Source organism: Grosmannia clavigera (assembly GCF_000143105.1).
Source record: "Grosmannia clavigera kw1407 unplaced genomic scaffold GCSC_97, whole genome shotgun sequence".
NCBI classification, from domain to species: Eukaryota; Fungi; Ascomycota; class Sordariomycetes; order Ophiostomatales; family Ophiostomataceae; genus Leptographium; species Leptographium clavigerum.
Window position 1 is genome coordinate 1409158 of NW_014040560.1, and position 27323 is coordinate 1436480.

Consider the following 27323-nt stretch of genomic DNA (forward strand, 5'->3'; position numbering starts at 1 on the left):
AGCCCTACTGGATATTTAAAGCAAACTTGTTTGCCTGTTTATCACGGTGGCACGCGCAATTACTCTGTATGTACTCCGTAGTTTTGAGTCTTTCGAGTAGAAAATACCTTCTCGACACGGTCTTGGTTGCTCCAATCATATATGCATATTTTTCGCATCCACTTAATAACACGAGGCCATACTTTTTACGACCACGGTAGGGCTGGTTTCTGACCCGCTGACTAAATCCAGCACCGCGCAACACAAGAAGTGTTTTCAAGAAGTGCTTTTTACACTAGAGCTAGCGAATACATTACTCCGTTAAAGCTAGACTACCACTGCGACTTAGCCTAAACAGGGAAGTGAATGGTAATATACAATAGCATCTTACGTTAAGCATGGCCGGTCCATAACTTAACAAATTAAAGCCCAGGCTACAATCGTCTTCAGAGTTGCAACAAAGCTCTTGCATTTTGTCAGCTACGTCGCCAGTCTGACTGGTACTCGCTTGCATGAGGTACAGCACCCTCCCAAAACGAAAAAATTGCCCCACCAACCAGATTTCCCGGCCAACGGTACGAAGGGGTACTTCATCTTTGACAGCCAATACCTCCCGTTATGACAGATTTAATAGCTAAAAAAGTATTCATGCTATACATTATATACTATTAATAAATATTTAGTATACCAGTCATGCGCCTTATGTATCCTACCTCTGCCATCTCCAGACAACATCCAGCCTGGTATCTCGCTGATAGCTATTGCGTTCATATACACGTTTTGTGATGTCCAGAGCTATCTCCGAGAAGCAGGAAAACATTCTGGCAAACGCGCCATCATCCTACGATGGCGTCAAGGCGGTGACGAGTGTCGTCGTCAGCGGCAACACGACACCGACTGACAATCCCGTCATGGACATTGACCCTCTGGCCGAACGACGGCTACGGCGCAAAATCGACCTGTTTATCGTTCCGATTGTGGCCCTGCTCTACCTTTTCTGCTTCTTGGACCGAGCCAATATCGGTCTGTTCTTCTCGCTGACCACACCAGTGGTTGCTGGATGCTGACTCATCTAGGAAATGCCCGTCTGGCCGGGCTAGAGAAGGACCTCCACATGCGCGGCAACGACTACAACGCGGTCACATCTGTCTTCTACGTTTCGTATGTGCTATTTGGTCTTCCCTCGATGGTGGCCTGTAAGTGGATCGGCCCGGGATGGTATCTGCCTACCATCACGCTCTGCTTCGGACTCGTCTCGCTGAGCACGGCCTTTGTACAGAACCGGGCGCAGGCCTTTGCTGTTCGCTTTCTTCTGGGGCTGTGCGAGTCCGGCTTGATGCCAGGCATCGCCTACTACCTCACGCGCTGGTACCGGCGCCGCGAGTTGGCCTTTCGCCTGGCACTGTATGTTGTCATGGCGCCATTGTCAGGCGCCTTTGGCGGGCTTCTGGCCTCGGCCATCCTGCATCTGCGACCCGTCGGCAGCTTGAACGCACCATGGCGCCTCCTATTTGCCTTCGAGGGCAGCCTCACCGTCGGCGTCGGGCTTGTGGCCCTTGCTACCCTGACAGACCGTCCGGCTACCGCCCGCTGGCTGACGCCTGCGCAACGTCGACTTGCCGCGGCTCGCATTCACGTTGACAAGCTCGACCAACTCGACCGTCTCAACAGGACCCTGTTATGGCGTGGCATCAGCTGTCCAGTCACCGTCACGACAGCAGCCATCCTCTTCTGCAGCAACATCACCGTCAGCGGTCTCGGCTTCTTCTTGCCCACCATCATCCGAACCATCTTCCCGGAGAAGCCGACGACAATGCAACAGCTCTACACGGTGCCTCCCTATGCCGTCGGAGCCCTAGCCACCATTCTCATCTCTCTCTGGAGCGACCGCATCGACCGGCGGCAGGTGTTTATGCTCGCTTCTGCTGTCCCTGTCATAGCCGGTTACATCATCTTTCTCGGCACATCTCCTGACGATGCTAGCGCCCGATATGTTGCCACATTTCTGATATCAGGCGCTGCGTTTGTGATGGGAACCTTGACCAATGCCCAAATCAGCGCCAACGTCATATCGGATACCGCCCGCAGCAGCGCTTTGGCCACAAACGTCGTCCTTGGTGGCCTCGGTGGCATCGTCTCGGTAAAATTTTGCCGCCGTCCTGTTCATAATCACAGAAGTACGTCAACCTACTAACAATTTCAGACGTGGAGTTTTCTCGAATCGGATGCCCCGATGTATCGTATCGGAAACTCAATAAATCTGGCCGCCTCGATCGGGATCCTTGTCCTCAGCGCTCTCGTCCTCCTCTTTATGAATACCAGCAATAGGCAACGCGATTCACGAAATGCCGCAAAGCTTACCGCACTTGAAGGTCTGAGCGAGCAAGAGCTGCAAGCCCTTGACTGGAAGCACCCGTCATTCCGCTGGCGATCCTAATTGTTTAGTGTGATAAGCAGCAAATGTCTGTATAATTTCGTTTCTGCCGCCTGGGCCCCATGAAGTTGGGTTGTGCAGTTCTGAGGATGGAAACATATAACGTGATGTCTAACAGTTGTTATACTGGGTAGAGAAGGAAGCTGATTCCATATAGAGAACAAGAGTAAAAAGAAAAGAGAGTAAAACAGTGCATTTTTATTGCGAGGGCGGTCACAAAACGTGCAACATTTCCCATCGTCAAGACCTACACGAAAATAAGGATTGACGTCGTTAGTTAAAGTGGCGCTGTTAAAGGTAGCCCCACTCGCATACGCGCCAGTCGCGTCGCGTCACAGAACCCCTCTATCTCTCGCTACTCAATTAAGGAATTGTTTCTTTCCCTTCCTCAGCCAGAAACCCCCTTTGCACCCATCACAGCAGCCATGGCGCCCGACAAAGTGCACGAGGAATATCAGTATCTCGACCTTGTCCGTGAGATACTGGACAGTGGCGAGAGACGGCCTGACCGGTATGTTCCCGTTTGTGCTCACCAACGCACATAATTTCTAAAAATGGAAACTTCAGAACAGGAACCGGTACACTGTCTATCTTTGCACCCCGGCCTTTCAAATTTCAGCTATCCGACAATGGGCGTCTAGTTCTTCCCTTGCTCACGACCAAACGTGTCTTCCACCGCGGCGTCATCGCCGAGCTGCTCTGGTTCATTCAGGGCAACACGTCGTCCCTCGCACTTAGCAATGCCGGTATCAAGATCTGGGATGGTAACGGGTCACGCGAATTTCTCGATAGTGTGGGACTGTCACACCGTGCGGAAGGCGACCTAGGGCCTGTCTACGGCTTCCAGTGGCGACACTTTGGCGCCGAATATGTAGACGCGTCGACTGACTACACTAGCCAAGGCGTGGATCAATTAGCCGACGTTATCCACAAGCTTCGGACGGATCCCTACAACCGCCGAATCATCCTTTCGGCCTGGAACCCAAAAGACTTGCCTAGCATGGCACTGCCACCTTGCCACATGTTCGCTCAGTTTTATGTTTCGTTTCCGCGACAGGATCAGGGACAAGAGGACTCCTCCAAGGACACCCAGAAAGTGAAAGGCCATCTTCATTGTCAGCTGTATCAGCGCTCCTGCGACATGGGTCTCGGGGTACCATTTAATATTGCAAGCTACGCATTACTTACGCATATGCTTGCCCATGTTTGCGATTTGGTCCCCGGAAGTTTTACACATGTTATGGGAGATGCGCACATCTATATTGACCATGCTGAAGCGCTGCAGACGCAGTTGGAGCGGGAGCCACGGGAGTTTCCTCAACTAGAAATCATGAGAGATGTGGGAGGTAGTATTGATGGTTGGAAAGAGGAGGACTTTGTGATCAAAGGATATACCCCCCACAAGCCGATCGCGATGAAGATGTCTACCTAATTTACGATGCGAACCCGGATGTTCGACCCATTTTCCTGCATTCATCTACACGCTTTTGAGCATTCACTTGTTATTTTTTTTTCTGGTCTCAATCGTTGCTATCCTGCGTCACAGTCGCTGATTAAATATTTTACGAAGGCAATCTATGCAAAGATCGAGAGAGTGCTTGTCTTGAGAAAAGAGACCCATCCATTATACCAATTGGCCGTAGATTCGCCATTTCGCCATTCAAAACACCTTGCCAAGGGCATTATTTGCAGCCCGTCGACCCATCAGACAATAGCAAACTCTTGAACTGAGTTGATATCGTCAATACCTTCGCCGTCCATGAAACCATGCAAATATGCCTCTCCCATAAATATGAAGTTTTCGGATCGTTTTGACTTTCTCAAAATGTATGGTGTTCCACCTCCATGCAAAACGACAACATAATCACCCGGCCGAGATGAGTAAGGAGCTAGCCCAGCATACCCCCTTTTTGTGCTGAACACGGTTCGTCCAGACGAAGCTGTTACTGCATAGTACATGTATGTCTGATAATAGCCGTATTCTGTCTGTCCCTCAGGCGTTGCTGGGCGTTGAGGCACCCTATGCCATTCGTACTTTCTAAACGCATCAAACATAGTCTCCAGGCTTGGAAGCGATCTCGAGCCCTCGTATGCGTCAAAGTCGGCGTTGGCTATGAGAATCTTCTGAAATACAGTACGGATGTTCTCGCCGGTGGCCGGGTAGCTCTGGAGTTTGAGAACAAGATGCTCCCACCCTCTCCATCGTCTCTGGTGAAAGTATTTCGTTACTTCCTCGGTGCTGTCCAACTTCCCAAGTATTTTTCCGTAAGCATCCTGGGACAAGTGGCTAAAGTTGACGTCCGAGTAGGCATATCCCTCGCCGACTGTCCTGAGCTTGTCGATGACTCTCCCCTGAGCAAACAGCGTACGACTATCCTCGGAGAAGCGGATGACATGCGGTCCTTGGCCCCCGGCCTGCCAGGGCCTCAGACGCTTTCGAGACAGAAAGGCCACTTCACGAGGTCTGCAGGACCAGTCTGGTGCCCATGATACAATGCCGTCTTGTGCCTTCCAGTTCGGGTCGCAATTAAAGCTCAAAACTAGCAGCGACTGTGCCAGAAATTCCCGCGCAACCTTGCTGTAGACATCCTTGGCCTCCATGCTGTAGTCCGGCTGTATTATCGTATTATTTGCCAAGTTCAAGAGCGCGTATACCTTGTCAACAGCATTCGTCGCCTGATACATGCGGAAGTTGACGAGCAGATTCATCAAAAGTATTTCAATTTTCTGTTGGAAATTCAGCCGTGTCATCATGAGCGACTGTATCCGCAATGTCCCGGCGGTAGTCATCGCTGTTAGACCGTGCTGTGATATATAGTTTGTAACGGCGCAGAAGGAGTCAAACGTCTCGATATCTGCCCCACACATTATCACAGCGGAGCGCGAAACGGCAATCTCCTGAATGACCCAGACGCGCGTAAACCATGGACGCCAGTACAGGGCATCGAGTGCGACCCACGCAGCGTTTTCAACGTCGGTGAGGTCTACAGGCCTTATTGCGCTTGCGTTTTGGCTCTGCTGTGACTGTGGGCTTTCTTCTCCACCGGCCACAGGAGCAAGCTTCTGGATCAGCTTAAAGGCTAAGGTGCTGTTGCTGTGCGCTTCCCCAAGCCATACCACGACCTGGCTCGCACTATGGTAGATTTCCGCCATGAGTTTGACCTGCTCTCCACGCTCTGGAATGTCCTGCTGGTTGATGCAGACAGCATCTACCCATAAAACCCGAGCGCGGTCGGCCATTCGAAGTTGCTGGAGAGCGGCCATGAGATTACGCGTAACTTGAATGGCGCGTCCATCGCACGTAATCCAATACTTCTCCTTCGGGTCACCCCAGGAGTACGACAACGCTTCATACACTGCTTTTTTGTCGTCGAGACATACGAGAGAAAGCGAGCAGATGATGGGATCAGATGATGACACCGCAGTATGGATGCGCAAGACACGAATATGCCTTGCTGGTAGACTTTCGTACACATACTGAACAGACTGTCTATTAAGCGTAGTCATCTCTGGTAAGAAAAGGAATGAAAACAGTAAAAAAACAGCAGAACTGTGGGCAGAAAGCATACTCGTTTACATCTTCTCTTATAATAAGATTTGGGCGCTGTCGAGCTGCTCTCCGATTGTAGATGGTGAGTTTCTTTAGCGGATCAGCAAAACCCATAATGAGCCGTCTATCAAAACCGGCCGTTAACTTCTCTCCAGAGATACGTTATTTCGTAGCGCAACTCACCTTGGAAAAAGAAGCATAATCGAATTAAGGAGTGGCATCGTGAAGTTTTCATACACAAAGAGCCCAACTGTCCAATACCATTCTGGCCAGTCCAAGGTAAACATGGCGAACAAGGTTGTACTTCACAGCACAAGGACGAAGTTAGTTCTACAAACTCATATCGTCCAGATTAGATGGTTAATTTTAAGTCAAGAGGCCAATCTGGCAATCTGTCAAAGTGTGGAAGAGTGTCAGATTTTAGGCCCTAGTAAACTGTGGCTAAGTACAATTACATCAAAGATACGTCGGGTCAGCCTGGTTGCCCTACTAAATAGGCGGTCTGCGCCACACAGCTCAAGTACCTCAGCATCACTCCACTTGGGAAGAGCATTAGCTGCGCCGTTTGTTTTTCTTACTGCTGCACAATCTTGTTGTGAACGATACGCTGTATGCATATGTACTAACTACATACAATCTTTTGTTTGTGCATCTAGTCTTCCCAAAGTCATCCAGGCCTGCAATATATCAATCACGCTTGTTGTGTCTTCGCGGCAAGCTCCCACACTTCCAGGTTTCTATATCGCGCGACAAGAGGCGCCATCTGGCGTAGACCAATACGCCCGCCGCGGACTAGGGGTCCGGTCATTCCATCCTCGGTGTCGGTCCATGAAAAGAGCGGGAGGTCGTCGATGCTGAAGCGCACCTGGGCGCCATCCTTGACCAGCTCGACCCGGTAAAAAGCACCGCGGGCGTCTACAACAGGTGGCAATGGGTCGGCGCCTTGGGCGACAAGATGGAAACCCGGTGATTTGCGCAAGTTGCAGGTATGAAAAGCCCGTTCGCCCTCCCATCGTCGCCGGAAGTAGGACACATGCAGCGTGCGGATGTCACTGGAGTGATATTGTGGGTAGGCACCAGATCGGGATTTGACGTGCAGTCCGAGAATGCTGCTGCCGTCTTCTGCAGCGGCAGCCCCGAAAAATAGCATTGCCAAGCCCGGTTCCGCAACAGGAGAGAACTCCCAGGTGATGCGGATGCGGTCACCAAAGACTTCAGGGCACCAGAATGTGAAATGGTCGTTCTCGCCGCCCGATGAAGCCAGCTCTAAAACACTGCTGCCATCTGTCGTTGTATAAGTAGATGCAGACGCCGGACCCTCGGCAATCCAGTCGGCGACATCGGCGGCTGACGCCAGAGAATTGCTGTAAAGCAACTTATCAGTCATGGTGTCGTGATGCGATGATTGTACTTTCGGATAATGGGAAACAGATTTTCACAAGCAGACTTCCTGACGTAGAACGAAATGTAAATATCAGCGAAGCTTTTCCTGATCACATCATTGCACGTGTTCGTAGTACCCCTGCTTCTTCAGTCTAATACGGAGTATGGAAATCAATTTGACTATTTCTGTATTTAAGTTTGGTGGAGTCGAACGGGATTTCAAGACACTTTCGGTCTAGAATAGGTCTAGCTAACGACGATCGCCAACCACACGATGACGGTATCGAGATCGGGCCTATGTCATTGCAGCTCGAACCTTTTCAGTTGGCGGGTAGGCCGACCAGACATCATATTATCTTGTTGCATCCATTAAACTTCCTTCTATCACTTCTGTATGTCCTTTCCTGATCGAATCTGCCGAGAAGCACGGGTTCTCATATCAGCCAGAGCCAGGATGCCGCTCAAAGCAGCTGCTGCACCGAAGCGCAAGGTCTCCCATAGTAGCGCGTCTTCTACTAGTGGAGGCCACAGCAGTAAGAAATCCAGAACGGCCACCACGACGTCCAGCATCGTCTTCCAACACTACCCACCGGAAATGTCCAACCAGCGGGCCCAGGCATATATTGATGGCGACTTGCCGAAGCCCATAGACGAGCTCACGGATGCGCTGGAAGAAACAGCCGCTCAGATGCACGAGGTTGACCCTAAGGACGCCATGGTGCACTGGTTCAAGTCGGACTTGCGCACCCTCGACAATCGGGCTCTAGCCATGGCCAGCGAGAAGGCCCAGATGGCAGGAGTGCCTCTGATCGGCCTGTATGTGGTCAGTCCGCAGGATTGGGAGGCCCATCTGACGGCACCTGTGCGCGTCGACTTCGTGCTCCGGACGCTTGCTGTTCTTCAAAGGGACCTGGCAGAACTTGGGATCCCATTGTGGATGGAAACGGTCGAGCAGCGCAAACAGATTCCTCATCGTATCTTATCGCTGATGGACAAATGGGGCGCCAACCACCTCTTTGCCAACATGGAATATGAGGTCGACGAGTTGCGGCGTGAGACAGCGATGGTGCGCCAATGTGCGGCGCAGGGAAAGTCCATGGCGGTGGTCCATGACATCTGCGTGGTGCCTCCGGGGAATTTGACTAGCAAGAGCAGCGGCAAGGCCTATGCGGTGTACACGCCCTGGTTCCGGGCTTGGAAGCAGCACGTCTACACCAACGAACATATTCTGGGTCCCATCGATAACCCCAAGACGCAAGCCAAGACGAAGACCAGATGGCCGGCAGAGCTGATGGACTGCCCGATCCCGAGTGCTCCCAAAGGCAAGACTCTAGGCACCAAAGCCGAGGCCAAGCGGTTTTGCACCCTGTGGCCTGCGGGCGAGCACGAGGCAATGAGGCGGCTGGAACACTTCTGCGACGAGCGCGTTGCCGACTACTCGGATGAGCGAGACTTCCCAGCCGTTGAAGCAACATCGTCACTCTCGCCATACCTCGCAGCCGGCGTCCTAAGCGCGCGAACGGTAATCCGAACGGCACGTGATCGCACCGGCGCAAAGACCTTGGATGACGGCACCGAAGGTTTCCGCGTATGGATCAGCGAGGTGTCCTGGCGTGACTTTTACCGGCACATCCTGGTCGCCTGGCCTCATGTTTGGTGAGTGGTGGAGGACTGCCTGGCCTTCTGATCGGTTATGTTAACATATCTGATATCACCAGCTTCAACAAGCCCTTCAAGCTCGCTTACAGTGGCATTGCCTGGTCCTACAACCACGACCACTTTACCGCCTGGACTGAAGGTCGCACGGGCTACCCTATTGTTGATGCCGCGATGCGTCAACTGAATAAACAAGGCTGGTTGCACAACCGCTGCCGCATGATTGTGGCGTCGTTCCTGGCCAAAGACCTGCTGCTCGACTGGCGCCTTGGCGAGCGATATTTTATGGAGCACCTAGTGGACGGTGACTTTGCCAGCAACAGTGGCGGCTGGGGGTTTTCGGCCAGCGTCGGCGTCGATCCGCAGCCATACTTTCGCATCTTCAACCCCATCCTGCAGAGCGAGCGATTCGATCCGGACGGCACGTACATCCGTCGGTGGGTGCCCGAGCTTCAGGATAGCGGTATCGCCGACAACAAGGCCATCCATGAGCCATATGGACGCGGTTTTGGTGACCAGGCCAGAGCGGCCGGCTATCCAGAGCCGATTGTGCAGCACAAGCAGGCACGCGAGGCGGCTCTGGAGGCGTACAAGAAGGCACTCTCGGGTAACTGATAACAAGATATCAGAGTCATCGACGGTATGCTGTGCCCGCCGAGTTGTATAGCAGACGACAGCGTTTGTCTAAAGTCGACTGTCGCCGACTCTTCTAGTAACATGATCTATAAGACCATTCGTATAGATCCAAAGGCGGCGAAAATACATGCGACGAATATCCTTTCACACCTGTAGCACAACTATAACAATGGTGCTAGACTCATGGGCATGTTTCGGTGTAAACCAGCTCGGGGCTGTTGCGAAACCTGGTTGACGTTCAAGACTGAAAATGCCTCACTCTACACTAAGATCAGAAAACTTCTTAACAAACTTGTTCACAGTAATCATGCAATCCTGGTCCAGATCTTTTCGGTCTTCCCCACTTGACGGCATGCTCTCCTCTAGCATCAGCTTGGCCAGCCACCAGTATTCGTCGGCGTGACAGAAAAACCCACCAGTATCGACCTGCTGAGATGAGATTCTGGCGGTATTCTCATCCCATAACAGTCTCCACCTCGATAATGCCCGGTGTAGTGTTGTTTTCGCGATAGGTAAAGCACATGCCACGCTGGAATGGAAGATAATTTCGTGAAGGCCTTTCAAAGTTTTAGCTCTATTCGAAAGATATAACTGAAATGGAGCTTACCTGATACCATCACAAATAAATCCAGATGGTTGAGTCGTCCGAACAGGGACGAAGTGTCATCAGCCCACTCGTCCCCCATAAGCAGACCCACCCCGTCCTTAATAGACGGTATCTTGTATGTAAGCTGCCGCCGAAGCTGCCCGTCTTGGGCTCCATAATCAGCTGGTTCAAATTGTTCTTGATCGCATGGGAGGCTTCCCGTCATCTCACCCAATGCCAGTTTTGGTGGAGTGCCGTGAAATATAGTATGGGACGAATCTACAAGGAAGATCCAAGTCATTAATCTGGAAGAAGTCAATACACATTTCAGAATACATAGACATTATGCCATAAACCAACCTTATGCCTTCTTCGGTTCTGACAAATTTTTCCCAGTCCCCAGTGTTCGTGGGAGGCGAGCAGCCTGCTTCATGCCTTAGGCTGGGAAGACCTTGGCTCCGGGCGGCCGATATCAGATCTGCGTAGCGATGCGACCGCACCCTACGGCGTGAGTTTTGGTGGTGGTCCCAGTACTGGGGTATGGAAATGAGAAAACCTGCTTGAAGTGGCTCCAAGCAACCGGGTCTTTGAGCCTCAATGGGTGATGTATGGAGAAGCTTTCGGAAGGCGTGGTGTCGAAATATGTAATTTTCTGCAGCACTTAGACAGGCTCTGGCCACTTTTGCGCTTTTCTCGGAATGATAGATAGCTCCAATGAGCATCACGGCCGCAAGAAGTGGTGTAAATGTAGACTTGGGGTTGAAAGACTTGCGACGTAGCACGGGGGATTGATAGTTCCAACAGTCAAAGTAAGAATTGACAAATGTGTCCACATTTTCCGCTGTGAACAATGTCTCGGAAGACATTGATAATCGTCTCAAGGAGAGTTCTTCTGTCGAGTTCAAGCTAAGAGCAGTTATTATTTCTGCTAAGCGCCATTCTATTTGGCTGCTCTCGTATTGTGCCTGGATGGAGGGCCGTTGACGGACAAGACATCTCGTATACGCAGAGTCGGAGCTCAACAACACGCTAGGGTTTTGATGTTCTTCCAGGTCAAAATATGCGTTAATGCCGAATTCGACCAAACACCTGGTATCAAGTACGCTGGGTTCAAAACCGAAAGGAACAAGATCCTGATGGCTCGTGGCAGCGCAAGATGAATCAAAATAATCTTGCAGCGTGTTATTGTGTGGATCGGTGTATCTGAGGAGAAAAGACAGTTTGACTGTTTTGGGTCGAACCATCTGTAATCCATTGCAGTTGCTGTTCTTGTCGTTGATTCTCCCGGCTGACACAGAACTTGAGATTATGAGGTCGATATGAGCCGGCAATCTCAGTTCAGTTCTGGTGTATGTGCAGGACCGGTCTCGGTGCATGCAGCCGTAGCATGGCCGGCCACCATGGCATGCAATTTTCGTAGCGGAACAAAAATCGCAGGCTTGAAGTCTCCGCCCTCTCTTCAAAGGGCCGGGCATCGGCCGTCCATTTCTCTCAGCGCAGGTTTTGGTGTGTCGGCGCGCCGTGTCACTGTAGGATGTTCTGTAAGTGCGGGCTTGTGTGAATGATCTGACATTAGACATACGATCGCGTGAATGTACTGCGGCAAAATGGGCAAACTGATAGCCTCTCGTCGTGATCTAGACAAGTTTATGTCAATACAGGTTGTGCATGTCGTCCGGGTCAAGCCTTACGCGTTCTCTCATGTCGTTGAAAGCGACCATGATGTGTAAAGGTTGCCGAACAGACCGCGCAGGAGTATGTTTTTTCATTGTTCGCCATGGTGATGTCACAGCTTGACAAGCGTTACTTCTTCGTAAAGCCTTCACCGATCTCAAAGAATCTGTACGGAGTAATAGGGGGGCAGGTACAGAATGCGGGGGATGTGCCAAGGGGCAGTTGGAAAATATGGGTCAAACGACGTAATAATCCACTCGACAAGATAGGCCAGAGAAAGCAGAGGGAGAAATCATTCGGACTTCGTATACGGAGTACCAAGAAATCTTGTCGCAGGTGTAAAAAGTAGGCACATATTACCCCAGAATTTAGCAGCAAGCGAATCACCATTTGTCGGGCTAGTCACGCTCTAAAATGCCGATGAGGAGGTGGGAATAGCCCGCCCCACAGTGGGTTTACTCTTTCGGCACTTCGACTGCTCCTCAAAATAGCGTCCCACATGACGACGAAACTCTTTGACCGCACACTGCTCGTTTCAAATGTTGTAGAAAATGGAACCGAATGCGGGTATTTCCCGATGCTGGTCGATGATAAAAAGCGCTGCAAATCCTGGAAGATGTTCAGAGATAATCCAAACAAGCCCAAACCCTAAAATCCTTTCTCATATAGACGACAACGATGCAGAACACTGACAACACCAAGCTCAAGTCCCAGTGGCCTCTGGCTTTGGACTTGGCTGGCGGCAATACTCCATGCCGGATTGAGGGAGAAGCTGCTGATCTCGTTGTTCTCGGTATTATTCCCTCGGCCATCGATGGCACATTTTATCGAAATATGTGCGATCCCTTTGTACCCCCCGACCCCAACAATGTTCCCATCGATGGCGATGGAAGCATTTCGGCGTTTCGTTTCCACAATGGCCGTGTCGATATGAAGTTGAAATACGTTGAGACAGAACGCTACAAACTTGAGCGAAAGGCCAAAAAGGCCCTCTTTGGACTTTACCGCAATCCTTTCACGCATCACCCATGTGTCAGAGCTGCTGTCGATTCTACTGCGAATACAAATCTTGTCTATTGGGCGGGCCATCTTCTCGCCTTGAAAGAAGTTGGACTCCCTTATGCTGTCGATCCCGATACACTCGAAACTCGGTGCTACGACCCTTTTCAGGGACAGATCAACGCCAAGACGTTTACTGCCCACCCAAAAGTCGACCCATATACGAATGAACTGGTCGTGTTTGGGTACGAAGCCAAGGGCCTTGCAACCAAAGATATTGTCATCTATTCCATCGACAAAGACGGGAAGACGCATGATGAGCAATGGATCGAGTCGCCGTGGTGCGCTTTCATTCACGACTGTGTCATCACGCCCAACTGGATTGTCCTCGTTCTCTGGCCATTTGAGGCGAACATGGCACGCATGAAAGCCAAAAAGCAACATTGGGCGTGGGACTACAACCTTCCAGCTACTTTTATCGTCGTGCCTCGGCGAAAGACGACCCGTCTTCCTTCTGGCTGGAAGCAGGGAGAGCACAGGGTCTATTCGTGGGAGAACTGCATGCTGGCTCACACCGGAGGTGCATGGGAGGGCCAGAACGGCAAACTCTACTTTGAAACCTCGCGTGTGCACGACAATGCCTTCCCCTTCTTCCCTTCGGAGGATGGGAGGATGCCTGCCCCGGATGCAAAGGCCGATTTTGTCCAGTGGGAGATTGACCTGGACCAGCCAAGCGGCAGCAAAGTGAAAGACCCGACAATCATTCTCGATGTGCCGTCGGAGTTCCCACGTGTTGACGAGCGTTTCATGACAAAGGAAGCCGATTTTGTGTTTCTCAACGTCTTCATCCCCGACAAATCAGACGGCGGCAAGAACATTTACCAGGGCCTGAATGGTATAGCTATGCACAGCCACAAAACAGGAAAAACACGCTGGTACTATGTCGGCGACAACTCGCTTGTACAGGAGCCCATTTTTATCCCTCGTTCTGTCGACGCGCCAGAGGGCGATGGCTGGGTTATTGCCATGGTGGAGAGACGTGCCGCCAACCGTAGTGACTTGGTTGTGCTTGACACGCAGGACTTTGAGACACCTGTTGCCATTGTGCAACTTCCCCTGCATGTCAAGGCGCAGATACATGGAAATTGGGTCGAGGCAGCCACTCTCCCAGAACGAAAAAGTCTGGTTCGAGAGATGCCGGAGGTAGCCATCAGCAACAAGGGGGCGTTAGAACCTTTTTAAGCCTGTCCTAGGCATTTCAATAGTTTCAAAGACACTGTACTTGCGGCTATTTCCGCCTCTTATTTGTTCTTCAAACAAAGCTAACTACATGATCGGCACCCGCCTTGGACTTGATTGGTCTAGGCGATCGGGCCACCGGAGCAGTCCGCCGGCTTTCCTTAAACAGAGGTACTCCGTACACTCCCACCATAAAGATATGGAAGCAATTTATAATCATGTTTTCCATTATTTTTAGTAATCTGATGTAAAAACGTAGCTTCTCTAAAGCTCTTTTTAGTAGTCTTTGAAGGAAATATATACTATCAGCAATAGCTGTGGCTGTTGTGTCTCAATCGAACACGGAGGCTTTCGACCATTTCGACGAGGCACGGATGCGTTTCCCGTAGACGAAAAAGATGAAGGGCACAGGGATAAGCAGGGCAGCAAAGCCACCGGTAATACTGGCGCCAGGGCCGACGCCAATGTTGTGGTAGAGGGGCGAAACAACTAGGGGAAAAGCGGCGGCAAAGCACGAGCGCATAAAAGTGGTGGCAGCAATAGCCGAGGCAGCGTAGGCCTGGAAGGTGTCGACCAAATAGTTGAGGGCAGCCTGGAAGATGGTGAAGAAGCCGCAGCCCATCATGACGAGGCCGATGCAGGGAACGATCCAGTGGATATGAGTGCGGGCGCCGGTCCAGCCGGTGAGGAACTGGCCGGCGCTGAAGAGGACGGAGCCGAACATCATGGGGGGGAGACGCATCTCGGGCACGGCGCGGTTGCCGACGGCATGGTAGGCCTTGTTGTAGATGGTTTGGTTGTAGACGTTGGCGGTGCAGCCGAGGATGGCGCCGAGGAAGATGGACAGGAAGGGCAGCTCAGCCACGAGCTGGTTCCAGCCACGGAGCTCGCCAAAGATGATGGGGATAGCGCCGAGCTGCATGTAGAGGATGCCGTAGCAGAAGCTGGCATACAGCGAGACGAGGAAGCAGATGGGGGTGCAGAAGAGCTGGATGGGCCGCACGAGAAACTTGCGAGCCAGCTCGACGATGCTGACGTCCCATTCCTCGAAGCGCGTGTGCAGGGCCCAGTTGCCGGTCTCGTGGCGCAGCCGCTGAGCCTTGTAGACGAGCAGGACGGGGCCATAGGACTCCTCGACGAGGCAGACAGCGACGATGAGGACAGAGGCTTGTAGGATACCGCTGAGGTACTCGGTCCAGCGCCAGCCCAAGCCCGGCTGCATGGCCACGGCGGCAGACACGATGGGGCCGAGCACAGGCCCACCGACGACAGCCATAGCGTAGCCAGCCATGGCAATACCGCGCCAGGCGGGCGAGAAGAGGTCACCGAGGACGCCACCGGTGTTGGTGACGGGAGCCGAGGCGAAGAAGGCACAGAAGAAGCGGGTCAGCATCAGCGTCTGAAAGTCCTTGGCGGTGGCGCTGCCGAAGCTAAAGCACACGGCGACGAACATGGGCGTCAGAACGGCGATTCGTCGACCGTAGACCTCGCTGAGCGGTGCCCATAGCAGCGGCCCGAGGCCGAAGCCGAGCAGATAGAGCGTAGTGCCGAGAATGGCGACCTCGGAGCCGACGTGGAAGTCAGCCATGACCTGACGCGTGCCAGCCGAATACGCCGACGAGGCCCAAGTGGCCGTCATGGTGACGAGGCCGTAGAGCAGTGTGGTGGCGACCTTCTTGTGCGTCGGCCAGTTGATGGGTCGATATGGGTCATCAGGACCGTCAAAGTCGACGAGCACGTCCGGACCCGTCTGCACGCGGGCAAGCGGGTGTGTGAACACCGGCACCGGGCGCGAACGCATGCGTGACAACACCGTCTGGGCACGCGATACCGACCGTCCTAGCCCGCGATCGCCGCTAGACTCAGCTGTTCCGCGCCGGCTTCGTGTGGACCGCGCCCGGAAGAGCGCTGGCCGGTGGCCGTCCAGGCCCTCCTCAGGCAGCTTCTCAGTTGCGCGCACCTCCTCCCCCTCTGTACTGTCCGGGTCAATGACGCCGGCATCTTCGACACGGTACGACGTGTCGGCTTCGAGGGCAGCTTCTCCGAGCCGGTCTTCTGCGCGGCGATCGGCCATATTGTCCGGGGGTACTAGAGCCATGTTGGGTGTTTGATAGACATCTAGGGTGTGAACAAACACACACGACAATGGCACGACTGTAATTACGGCGGAGTACTACATGCTATGTGTAGGCCGGGCATCGCCACCTGGGCGCTATTCCCAGCAATACGGAGTACTTGCCGTCTACATGTCGGAACGGACGGCTAGCACTGCTTGTAATGACGTCAACGCCTAGTAACAGGAATTGCTAAAGCACGGGCCATTCTTACTATATTGCGCGTTTATTTCTCTTACCGCCTTCTGGCATAATTCGTGCTCTTTGGTTTTTGTTGCACGTGACCATGTAGGTCACTGTGCAGACTTTTCACTGCCGCAGTGCACTAGCCTTAGTGCACGTGAATACATGCACTTCTCACAGTTTGTCGTTATAAGATACAACAACACAAATACTCGGCTTATTAACTAGGCATGCTGTAATTTCCTTTATAACCTGATCCAGACGGGAGCTAGTGCCCATGTGCAGGGTATCGTCGACGTGCGTGATCATTAGAATGTGGTCCATGGTAACGGTCCGCATCCGTCAGCATGACCACCAGGCGATCTCCTTTTGATGATTTCAAGCCAATTATCTGCTTCATAAACCCCTAGAGCTTGGTTAACTGTAGGGGGATGTGCAAGTCAACAGTTGTCACATGCACTAAGGGCGTCGTGAGTCCCGCATCATCAGGGTCGACTCTCAATGTCGCTGTGGACGACGATGGTCTCGCGCTGCATGATCTAGACGCGGTACAGCTGCTAGCCTTGATAAACACCAGCACCCATGCTGTCCCTTTGACGTTGGTGGTGATATGGTATAGGTAAGCAGCGGTCTGGGCGATCGCTGCCCAAACCCTGCGAAAGCATGGCTACGCACGCAGTATGTATATCTTGTTATCACTTTACGCGTCTACATAGCCATTCGACAAACATGAAAGAGCCTGGACCTGATGATACACTTCTGCAAATGCTCAGTAAACAGTTTTATTGGCTATATTGGCTATAATGGCTCCAAACTAAACACATCTTAGGCTGCCAACTCGGCCTTGTGCTTGTCCAGGAAGGCGGCAACGGCAACGATGAAGCTGTCGACGTTGTCGTCGGTGATGACGAGGTTGAGCGGCGTGTAGCCGCGGCTGGCCATGTAGATGCCCTGTTCCAGCATGAAGTGGTAGTAGAGGTTGTGCCAGAGCCCGGCGCTGGGACCAGAGAAGCGGAGATTCAGCATGCTGCCGCGGCTGGCGAGGAAGACTTTGGGCAGCGGCAGGGTCGGCTGGTCCTCGCCAGCGTACAGACGCGTCTGGCCGGCGAAGCTGTCAACCTCGAGGACGTCGTGCAGGTGTCTGGCCGCCGGGTCGTCGGCATGGGGGTAGGCACCAGAGGCGAAGAGGGCCTTGGTGATGCCGGTTTTGAGCCGGTCACCGCGGGCGTTGAGGGCAGCGACAGCGGCGGCATCGTAGAGTTCGAGGCCGGCGATGCCGGCGTACATGGTGAAGACATTGTTGTTGTAGGTGCCGGGATGCATGAGACGGCGCTCGGGACCAAGCGAAGGGTCGAAGAGAGCCATGACGTCGCGGCGGCCACCAAAAGCGCCAAAGGTCATGCCGCCGCCGATCCACTTGCCAAAGGAGAGCAGGTCGGCGCGGAGACCGTATTCGTGAGTGGCGAGAGAGCCGGAAGGACCGAGCCGTGACGACATGACCTCGTCGGCGATCAGCAGGGCGCCCAGCCGATCGCACGTCTGGCGCAGATACCGGAGGAAGGCCGGCGAGGCCGGACGACAGCCACCAGAGCCCTGAATCGGCTCGACCAGCACGGCAGCGAGGCTGTTGGGCGGCAGGCGATCGACGATGGCGGCGGTCTCGGCCACGTTGTTCCACGGAGCGGCAACAAAATCGTGGGGCAGGTTCATGGTGTGGCACGGTGGCTCGGTCCCGGTGGCCTTGCCGCCGGCATGCATCCAGCGACAAAGGTTCATGGGAAAGATAAAGGTGCCGCCGTGGTAGCCGCTGCTAAAGACGAGAATCGATTGGCGGCCGGTGAAGGTGAGGGCGGCGCCGATGGCAAACGTGTTGGCCTCGGTGCCCGAGTTGGTGAAGCGGACGAGATCGAGACCGCCAGCGGCAAAGCGCTCGGTCACGCGAGCTGCCAACGTCTTCTCGCACAGCGACTCGCCGCCGTAGTTCCAGCCACCGCGCATGGCCGTTTCGAGCGCGGCCGCGATCTTTGGGTGCGAGTGGCCAAACAGGCCGGCGCTGAACTCGCCCAGAAAGTCGACGTACGTCCGGCCGTCTGCCGACGTCAGCGTGTTGCCATCGGCCGACGCGATCGCAACCGGGAACGGCTCTGCGTATAGCACCGTCCGCGTGTTGCCGCCTGGCATGTGCTCTGCTGCTTTGGCGTGCACCTCGGCCGACACCGGGTTGTGCTCACGGAACGTCGCATGTGCCGTCGCCACGGCTGTTGCCATGGCTGTCTGGCTGGCCGACATTGTGGGAGCTGGTGGATGTTGTGACGTGGTTGCTTTGGCTGCGATGATCAGTCTGACGGTGTAGCCTGGTCTTCTCGAGGGCTGCTGTACTGCGAGGTGTAGACTGGTCCGATGTCGTTCCACGGCTACCCTAACCACTCTGACCTGCAGATATACTATGCTGCCTCGCTAGTCCTCCGGCGCTGTCAACACAGGCTCTTCCCGATTGGTACTTACCGCCGTTTGGTGCTAGGTATCTACCTTAGGGCTAACCTAAATGCCGCACTCTTAAGATAATCGATTCCGCCCCGGTTATCGCATCGGGGCAGATGTCCGAGAAAGCCGTTCAAGCCGAGACAACCCATGGTGGGCAAGACAGGAGTAAAAGCTAGGAGACCGATTCGATGAGCCAAAGCGAGACGGCTCTTGGGCACGAGCGTCGCTTCAGCTGCAGATCTCCTACTCGTTAGTACAGGTGCTGCTATCTTCGGTGAAAATTGGGCGAATTGCAAAGAGCCAGTAGGCCATACAAGCTTAGGAACTTTCAATCAATGGCTGGGGAGCCGAAGAAAGAGGTTTGTATATCGGTATCATGCCCACCAATGTGTATCTCATCATCGCTGTATGTTAAAACAGCCTCGTCTCGTTCTTAACCCAACAATGCCCAAATGTACAATATATCCCGAAATCCCAGTGAACTCCAAAGTGGCCGTTGCAAACATATCCACTATCCATGTATCCAACACCTTGTCAAGGTACAAGGCCTTCCCACCCTTAGTATAGCCGACGTTGGTAGAGCATTGGTTTTTCGTAGTGGGATAGCCGCCTGATCTCCTCCTTGATGAGTCGTCGCCGCTCTGCTTTGCTGACGGGCTTCTTCGGATGTTCAGACGTCTCGAGCTTTGTTACCTCCTGCTCATGGTCGATGTTGCCCTGGCTGTCCTCCTGGCTCGTCTCCTCCTTTCTTGTCGTCTCTCCTGACAGTTGGACCTGTTCTTGTCTCCGGTTGTCCTCCGCCACCGAAATACTCGCCTGGACCACGACCTCTGTCGGCGCATCTCCCCCAACACCAGTGGTGTCGTCGTCGTCATCGTCGAGGATCACGATTGTTCCGTCTTCCAGCTCTGTCGTCATCTTCTTGAAACGATCCGGAAGAAAGATCTTGGGAGGCGTCGGTGGAGGCTCCTTAAGGGACTGGCGCAACTCATTGAGCGTCCGCTGCTGGAGCACATATCCGCTGAAGAAAAGGGCCGAAGTGCACAGAATCACTGTGAGATGGTCCACCGCTTGTCAGTTTCGGATTGGACCAGATACAAACACGCCGAGAAGACGTACCAATGGTCGACGAAACTGCCACCGAAACTTGGGAGGACGTTAATAACATGCTTGAATGCTTCTCCGGATTGCGCCGCCGTGGAAATAGAGTCGATCGATAGCAGAATGGAATGCAGAGACACCAAAAATAGCACGTCAATCCAAAACAAGCGAGACCGCGTCTTCACAACTGAGATTTTCGAAGTTGGTGTGTCCGAGTAATACTGTATGAACAGCATGTGCCGTCTCGAGACTGAGATTGAGCTATGGCAGATCGGGCAACTGCGGCCCAGTCTGGCCTGCTTCCGTCATACGCTTATTGTTTGCCGAATCGACCGGGCAACTATCGATATGCTGGATCGGGTTAGCGCAGCAGCCCACCTAAGCTTGACCGAATTCCGTGAGACGCCATTTTTCTGGTACTCTTTCACGCGACGGAAATACTGGCCACCACAGCCAGCATCCCCTTTTCCCTTCTCGACCACATCCGCGACGACCGACGATGAGCCAGCGGCCGATGCTGCACCAGGCCGATGAGCGGCGGTTCCTGGACGAGCGGGGATCGTCAGCGACAGTGGCACCCAACGGGCTGAACCCGGCGACGATCATGGAGAAGGCGGTGCGCGAGCGGATCGTGGACAGCTACTTCTGGAAGGAGCAGTGCTTCGGCGTGAACGAGGCAGACGTGGTCGACCGGGTGGTTGACCACGTCAACTGCATCGGCGGCACGACGGGCACAGCGCAGAAGCCGACGCCGTTTCTCTGCCTGGCCTTCAAGCTGCTGCAGCTGGCGCCCAACGACGAGATCCTGGCGGCCTACCTGCAGCACGGCGGCGAGCGATTCAAGTACCTGCGGGCACTGGCACTCTTCTACGTGCGGCTGACGCGCCCCGCCGATGCCGTCTACCGGACGCTGGAACCATTCCTAGCCGACCGCCGGAAGCTGCGGCGCCGCGGCCGCGCCGGCACGACGCTCACGTTCGTCGACGACTTTGTCGACGACCTGCTGGTCAAGCCGCGCGTCTGTGCCACCAGCCTGTGGAAGCTGCCGTCGCGCGACGTGCTCGAGGACCTGGGCAAGCTGGAGCCGCGGGTCAGTCCGCTGGGCGACATTGACGAGATCCTCGACGAGGAGGAGGAAGAGGCGAGGAGGATGGACGTGGAGGACGAGAACGATGACGCGATGCAAAGGGATCAAGACGACAGGAGCGACGACAGCAGCCACGATCGCAGGGACAGAAACGGGCGTCGGGCAAGCAGCTATGACAGCGACCGAGATGAGCACGATGACAGGCCTACAGAACAGAGGCGGCCAAGACGAGACAGTAGGGATGACGACGATAACTCGTCTGACAGCGGGTCTGGGGCCCGTTCTAGGAGCAGATGAAGACGTGGTGCTGGGCCACGTGCCAGCAGCCTCCTTTTTACACCTGGCCGAGTGTGGCAACCAAGCTGCTACACGGCGAGGTGCAAGTCCATGTCTGCATTAGCCAAGACACTCGCCATGCGACTCCTGGCCAGAAGACAGGACAGCTCCAGGTGTATGCTTCTTGCTCTTAGCTGCTGTTCTCCGACAGGTACTTTCCGTCAAGCAGCCAACGCGTCATATGTTGGGCTCGACAGAGGTCCGCGCAGAGATCCAATGCACACAGTCGCGAGAGAAAGCCTTGTCTGCGTCGTTTCTGTAAGCCGTGATGTGTTGCTGGGCTCTCGTGAAGCTGCCTGCGTGATTTGCGGAGATAAACTCCTGGATGTAACTAGCGTCAATGTCCGTCAAGCTGACTCGACCCGTCCAAACTGCCGCAACCCACCATTTCGGCCGGGTCTCAGCAACACGCGGGCAGCCATGCTTCATGGACCAAGTCGAGTGGCCGTAGGCACGGCGGCTGGCCGGCGTTTCTTTTCCAGCACGGCGTCTTGCGGGGCGGATTTTACCCATGCAGTAGGTCACGTGTCTAGATGAGCGATGTCTCTCGCTTGCTCTCTCGCTGACCATTTGCAGGTCATTGGCGGAGGTGTGGTTGGCCTCGCCGTAGCACGCGCCCTCGCAGAGCGAGCCGGATCTGCGTCTTGTTCGTCGTCGTCATCATCGTCATCCGTCCTCGTGCTCGAACGCCACGCCGCCGTCGGCACGGAGACATCCTCGCGCAACAGCGAGGTCATCCACGCCGGCCTCTACTACGGCGCCAACTCGCTCAAGACGCAGCTCTGCATCCGCGGCCGCCGGCTGCTGTACGACTTTTGTGCCGCGCACGGCGTGCCGCATCGCCGCACGGGCAAGTGGCTGGTGGCCCAGACGGCCGCCCAGCTCGCCGCACTGCAACGCATCGACGCCGCGGCCAGAGAGTACAGCCGGCACCACGACGACGCCACACTCTTGCCGCTCCGCTGGGTGAGCGCGGCCGAGGCCCAGCGCCGCGAGCCGGCCGTGCGGGCGGACGCCGGCGTGCTCGAGAGCCTGGCGACCGGCATCGTCGACAGTCATGGCCTGATGGCGGCGCTGCAGGGCGGCTTCGAGCAGGCTGGTGGCACGGTCGCGCTCAGCTCGCCAGTGGTGCGGATCAGCGCGCTCGGCCACACGAAAAAGGACGGCAGTGGCGGTTGGGCCATCCACGTGCGGCCGGTCGGCGAGGCTGAAGAGTTCACCGTCGTCGCCGAGACACTCGTCAACGCGGCCGGACTCGGCTCGGCTGACATCTACAACATGATCACCCAGGGAACAGGGTTCGATAGGGGGAGTGAAGGGGAAGAACGGAGAAACGAAGGAGGAAAAGACGAAAACCAGAAAAAGGAAGAAAAGGAAGGAGAAGAAGAGTACCACCAACCACCCCCCCTTCGGCTCTACTACGCCAAGGGAAACTACTTTTCCTACGCCGCCAGCTCGCCCAAGGTCTCCACCCTCATCTACCCGGCTCCTGAGCCCGGCCTCGCCGGCCTCGGCACCCATCTGACCCTCGATCTCGCCGGCCGCATGCGCTTTGGGCCCGACGTCGAGTGGGTCGATCATCCCTACAACCTCGCCGTCCACGGTGCCGCTCGTCTGCCCCAGGCCGTACCTGTAATCCGCGCCTACCTGCCCGACATTGATGCCGACGCCCTCCAGCCCGACTACGCCGGCATCCGGCCAAAGCTCGCACCGGCCGGCCACGGCGCCGCCGACTTTGTCGTCCGCGCGGAACCCGGCTACCACGGCTGGGTCAACTTGCTCGGCATCGAGAGCCCGGGGCTGACCAGCAGCCTGGCCATCGGCGAGATGGTGGAGGAATTGCTGTACAGCTGAAGGACGAGCGAAAACAAAATGGGGATCAGTATGATTATGTAAGCAACATACGTAGCACAGACACGCAGAAACGCACAAGACGGATAACCCAAGAGACTCTTTGCCGTGCTGCACTCATACAAACGAATGAAAGATAAGGCCTGGACGAGAAGCAAGATGCAGAACAAACCCCTATGAGAAATGATAACGAGCGAGGAAAACGTCCCGACAGGAGAGAACGCCGTAAAGTGAAGCAGCCGTTGGAAAACTAGGCACAAAATGAGCAGAACACACAGAGCACGACCACAGCACGAATCAAGTATACAGGACAGCCGCCACATTCTTCTATCAACGCATCGTGATGCTGGGGAAGAATTGCCGGTTCCGAAGGTTGACCTGGAGCTCGAAGATTCCTCCTTCCGTTCCAACGAACCTGACAGGTTAGCAAAGATTAAACGGAATGAAAAAGAAGAAGTAAAAAGAAGAAAGAAAAAAGGCGAGAAAGAAAAAACAAAAATAAAAATAAAAGGCATTGCCACGAATACACTCACAATATGGTACCATCTTCGCTCCACACCAGACCGGCCGTGTGTCCGTCCTTTTGTTCCGACGACGTCGCCGGCTCGCGAGCCCGCCGGCTCATGCTGACGATGCCCGTGTCCCAGTCCAGCATCATCGTCTGGCTCAGCAGCGACGACCCCGGCAGCGCTCCACGCTCACGCCGACCGACACCGCCGGTTCCACTGCCGTTGCCGCTGCCGCTGCCGCCGTTGTTGTTGCTGCTGCTGCCCGCCTCGGCGCCGCCATTGTTGCCCACCGTGTAAGCGTGCAGAAAGTCAATCGTCCGCGCGTCGCCTCGCTCTCCCAGTGTCCCAAAGTTGGGCAGCGGTGCGTCCAGGCTCCCCCACGGCAGCCGTCGCCGCTGCTGGCCGTGTGCCGTCGTTGTCACCGGTACCGGCACCGGCACCGGCACCGGCATCGGCACCGTGAGCTCGTCGTCGTCCGTGCCCGACTCTTCGTTCTCAATCGTCGGAATCGCCGGCGTCTGCATCGCTGCCTGCAGCAGCCCCTGTGTCCGCAGAAAGTTGCGTCGCTCCTGCTCCCGTGCGCTGCGGAGACTACGGATGCTGCTCAGCACGTCGCTCACCGTCACCCCTTCACCCCGGTCCCGGTCCCGGTCTCGGCCCTGGTCACGCGTACGAGATGTCCCAGAACTACCGTCGTTGCCATTGCCGCTGCCGTTGTTGTTTCTGCTGCTGCCACCGTCAGCGAGACCTGGCCGCGACCGCAGGATCCAGGCCGACGGCCGCGCCAAGAGCTCCGTCTCGCGCTGCTCCCTCTGCGCCTGAGCCTCCCTCTGCTCTCTCTGCAGCCGCCGGTCTCGGTCTCGCCGCAGCTGCAGTGCGTCCAGGAACTGTGTCTCTTCCGCCGTCAGCGGCAGGTGGTATCGGTCCAGCGCATCCCGGATCCGCAGCGCCTGCTCCTCTGATGATACGCCGTAGTCTCCGTTCCGGAACCGTGGCATCGAGTCGCCTCGGCCGCCCGTGTCCTCCCCGTCCTGACGCTGTCGCTGGTGTCGGCGTTGTCGCTCTTCCACTAGCTCGTCGTTCACGTGCGTGGTCTGGTTGATCGCAATGCGCTCAAAGGCCGACTCATCACCGAGCTTGATGATCTGACGCGCCGCAAACTTGTTCCGCGCGTCCGCAATCCCTACCGCACCGTAGTCCTCGCTCCACGCCAGCAGGTCATACGGCCCTGGACAGAATGACATCTCGCGCACCGCACCCGCGTCCGCTTTGGGGCTCGACGACGTGAAACAGGCCACCAGCGACGTGTCGCCAGGCTCCCCAAGCAGTGCCGTATCGAATATCGAGATCGTTCCATATTGCGTTCCGACAGCCAGATACCTACCTGTGTTGGAAAAGCACGCTGCAAAGCTGCCGCGATGCACCGTCCGATCGTTCTTATCCTGGTCGCGAAGATGATGTCGCGCCAGCAGCTTCCACACGTAGCTACTGCGCACTGGAGGCTGATCCGTGCGCCTGCGCGTCGGTGGCGGAACCTCGTCATCGCGCTTTACCCGCTCATGAATGTACAGGTACGGATCGTCGCTGACGGCCGCAAGAAATCGTCCGTCAGGCGACAACACCGCCCGGTTGACGCAATCTGGGTACGACAGTTCGTCCAGCTCCTCCATCTCGTCCAGACTGACAAGCGTGACATGCTTGTCATTGTTGGCAAGTGCCACGACGGCCTGTTTATAGGCGCCTGGCGCGAGGGCCATCATCAACGACGGAAACCAGATCGTGATGCAGTTGACCCGCTCCTTTCCAAACTTCTGGCTCTTGGCCGCAAACCGCGACGGAACCGTGACCAGTGCCGCCCGTGGCGGCTCGCCCATCCGCAGGTCAAAGTCGTCGTAGTCCTCGTCGTCCATGCTCCTCGAGCCGTCTCCGTCATCGCCACCGGCAACGGCCCTAACACTGTCTGACCGCCTCCTGCCGTGAGCGCGGCTGTGTGATCGGTGGTGGGAGTCGTCGCGCACCCGTCCATGCGCCGAATTGCGCACTCGTCGGCTCCGATCTTCCACCCGGATGGCCACAAACTCGCCCTCTTCGCCCCCACAACAAACCCAGCCGCCTCGCGCGACCAGACATCGCGGGGAGAAGGACAGGAGTGCGATCGTCTCCGACTTTTTTGTGGCAGTGTTGAATTCCTGGATGTGCAGATTGTCCGTTCCCGTGGGATAGTACACCTTGTTGGACCTCGAGACGCCGATGAGCGATCGTAGCTGCCAATGACTACGAAATGCAGGTCAGCTTGCTGCCTGTCACCGGTTCGCCGCAGTGACCTTGCCCGCAGGGTTCCGACGATGTCAGCCGTGGCGCGCGTGTGCTTACATTGGAGTTATGCGAGTCCGGTAGTGCCGGCGTGACTCTTTTGCGATAAGGGAATTGGTTGGATAGCATCTGTTGGGAGAATACTGTGAGCTTAAGTCCTGCTGTAGACAGCCCGTTGGGAGAGCCGGAACAGCTGTCGGCAGAGTCACTTACGCATCCTCATCTTTCACGGCCATGGTGGTGACAGCGTGAGAAGAAGCTGCGAGATGGTGATGGCCCAAGCATGAATGGGGAGATGTGCAGACGTGAGGCGATTACGAGGCGCGGCTAGACTCTTGTGTCGCCGGCGCTTCGTGTGGTCGGCTGCAAATCGAAAACCGCGATTCGCCGTGTGCCAAATACCAAATTCTGGAAGCAAACGTAAGTTATGAGGGAAAGACAGGCATGGGTGGGGCCTGAACCCGATGAACGATGCTGTTTTCTGTTTACTGACGATGTTGACGGAATCTCGCTGAATGACGTTCCGCCCGTCAAAAAAAGGCCTGACATAAGCATGGCCGTGTGAATCCTAGCTCTTTACGGTGGCTTCGACCCCATGGCGGTCTCCAAATCCGCCGTTTAGCGGGGCGGCAACGGCGCATTGTCACAACCTTTGCCAAGAAAACAGCCTGACGAGGCTGTTCCTGCCGCTACTTTAAATACCGCACTGTTCGCATACTGTACTGCACAATTCCGCAGACAAGTGCAGAAGCGCTCTTCTGATGTCATGAGTGCCCTGTTGGCGCAGAAAATTCACAAAAGCGGTAGCCTGACATGCATGGCATTATGCACAGGTCCCCTGGTCCCCCGTCGGTGTTTATTGCTCGTTTTTAACGGCAATAGGCATGGTCCGCCTCGGGTCTTCGGCGGCACTGCTGGTCTTGCGGAGAGTGCGGCAGCACCTCGGATGGCCTGCCGCTTACAGATAACCACATCCGCAGAGATTGAAGCGCTTTAGAAACAGCGTATCATGTCAATCGAGTTGGTAATTGCATGTGCGAAAGCATGCAACAGATGAATACAGCGATTTCGAGACTCGTTGCAAATGCTTCATATGCGGTCACGTGTGGTATAGTTTATATATACACGTGACCCAGTTTGCAGGGTCTGTGGCAACGAGAACAGTGGGTCCATTTCTTTAGCGGTACAGCCTCAACCAATAGGCGTCTG

General features: G+C 55.1%; 12 protein-coding genes across 12 annotated transcripts; 6 read left to right on the forward strand and 6 right to left on the reverse strand.

Annotated features, from left to right (window-relative positions):
• Nucleotides 1-764: 764 nt before the first annotated feature.
• CMQ_4811 (major facilitator superfamily transporter) lies at nucleotides 765-2416 on the forward strand (the record flags this gene model as incomplete). Its single annotated transcript, XM_014312967.1, has 3 exons — nucleotides 765-1002; nucleotides 1056-2119; nucleotides 2183-2416. 3 exons carry the CDS (start codon nucleotides 765-767, stop codon nucleotides 2414-2416), a joined length of 1536 nt encoding a protein of 511 aa, XP_014168442.1.
• Nucleotides 2417-2838: 422 nt separating this feature from the next.
• On the forward strand, nucleotides 2839-3845 carry CMQ_4899 (thymidylate synthase; the record flags this gene model as incomplete). The annotated part of the gene is made up of 2 exons (XM_014313055.1): nucleotides 2839-2924; nucleotides 2981-3845. 2 exons carry the CDS (start codon nucleotides 2839-2841, stop codon nucleotides 3843-3845), a joined length of 951 nt encoding a protein of 316 aa, XP_014168530.1.
• Nucleotides 3846-4117: 272 nt separating this feature from the next.
• On the reverse strand, nucleotides 4118-5677 carry CMQ_4632 (heterokaryon incompatibility protein; the record flags this gene model as incomplete). The annotated part of the gene is made up of 1 exon (XM_014312788.1): nucleotides 4118-5677. One exon carries the CDS (start codon nucleotides 5675-5677, stop codon nucleotides 4118-4120), a length of 1560 nt encoding a protein of 519 aa, XP_014168263.1.
• A 977-nt stretch (nucleotides 5678-6654) lies between these two features.
• Nucleotides 6655-7350, reverse strand: CMQ_4302 (uncharacterized protein; the record flags this gene model as incomplete). Its single annotated transcript, XM_014312458.1, has 1 exon — nucleotides 6655-7350. One exon carries the CDS (start codon nucleotides 7348-7350, stop codon nucleotides 6655-6657), a length of 696 nt encoding a protein of 231 aa, XP_014167933.1.
• Nucleotides 7351-7800: 450 nt separating this feature from the next.
• CMQ_4261 (deoxyribodipyrimidine photo-lyase) lies at nucleotides 7801-9617 on the forward strand (the record flags this gene model as incomplete). Its single annotated transcript, XM_014312417.1, has 2 exons — nucleotides 7801-9002; nucleotides 9065-9617. 2 exons carry the CDS (start codon nucleotides 7801-7803, stop codon nucleotides 9615-9617), a joined length of 1755 nt encoding a protein of 584 aa, XP_014167892.1.
• A 2959-nt stretch (nucleotides 9618-12576) lies between these two features.
• Nucleotides 12577-14139, forward strand: CMQ_4347 (lignostilbene dioxygenase; the record flags this gene model as incomplete). The annotated part of the gene is made up of 1 exon (XM_014312503.1): nucleotides 12577-14139. One exon carries the CDS (start codon nucleotides 12577-12579, stop codon nucleotides 14137-14139), a length of 1563 nt encoding a protein of 520 aa, XP_014167978.1.
• A 328-nt stretch (nucleotides 14140-14467) lies between these two features.
• On the reverse strand, nucleotides 14468-16234 carry CMQ_4399 (major facilitator superfamily transporter multidrug resistance; the record flags this gene model as incomplete). The annotated part of the gene is made up of 1 exon (XM_014312555.1): nucleotides 14468-16234. The coding sequence occupies one exon, from the start codon at nucleotides 16232-16234 to the stop codon at nucleotides 14468-14470; it is 1767 nt and encodes a 588-aa protein (XP_014168030.1).
• A 1024-nt stretch (nucleotides 16235-17258) lies between these two features.
• On the reverse strand, nucleotides 17259-18722 carry CMQ_4914 (aminotransferase class 3; the record flags this gene model as incomplete). Its single annotated transcript, XM_014313070.1, has 1 exon — nucleotides 17259-18722. One exon carries the CDS (start codon nucleotides 18720-18722, stop codon nucleotides 17259-17261), a length of 1464 nt encoding a protein of 487 aa, XP_014168545.1.
• A 753-nt stretch (nucleotides 18723-19475) lies between these two features.
• Nucleotides 19476-20085, reverse strand: CMQ_4403 (uncharacterized protein; the record flags this gene model as incomplete). Its single annotated transcript, XM_014312559.1, has 2 exons — nucleotides 19476-19969; nucleotides 20037-20085. 2 exons carry the CDS (start codon nucleotides 20083-20085, stop codon nucleotides 19476-19478), a joined length of 543 nt encoding a protein of 180 aa, XP_014168034.1.
• A 432-nt stretch (nucleotides 20086-20517) lies between these two features.
• Nucleotides 20518-21402, forward strand: CMQ_4646 (RNA-binding protein; the record flags this gene model as incomplete). Its single annotated transcript, XM_014312802.1, has 1 exon — nucleotides 20518-21402. One exon carries the CDS (start codon nucleotides 20518-20520, stop codon nucleotides 21400-21402), a length of 885 nt encoding a protein of 294 aa, XP_014168277.1.
• A 459-nt stretch (nucleotides 21403-21861) lies between these two features.
• On the forward strand, nucleotides 21862-23295 carry CMQ_4706 (FAD dependent oxidoreductase superfamily; the record flags this gene model as incomplete). Its single annotated transcript, XM_014312862.1, has 3 exons — nucleotides 21862-21957; nucleotides 22018-22739; nucleotides 22896-23295. 3 exons carry the CDS (start codon nucleotides 21862-21864, stop codon nucleotides 23293-23295), a joined length of 1218 nt encoding a protein of 405 aa, XP_014168337.1.
• CMQ_4625 (l-2-hydroxyglutarate mitochondrial precursor) lies at nucleotides 22108-26350 on the reverse strand (the record flags this gene model as incomplete). The annotated part of the gene is made up of 4 exons (XM_014312781.1): nucleotides 22108-22705; nucleotides 23826-26075; nucleotides 26175-26243; nucleotides 26328-26350. 4 exons carry the CDS (start codon nucleotides 26348-26350, stop codon nucleotides 22108-22110), a joined length of 2940 nt encoding a protein of 979 aa, XP_014168256.1.
• Between the last annotated feature and the right edge of the window lie 973 nt (nucleotides 26351-27323).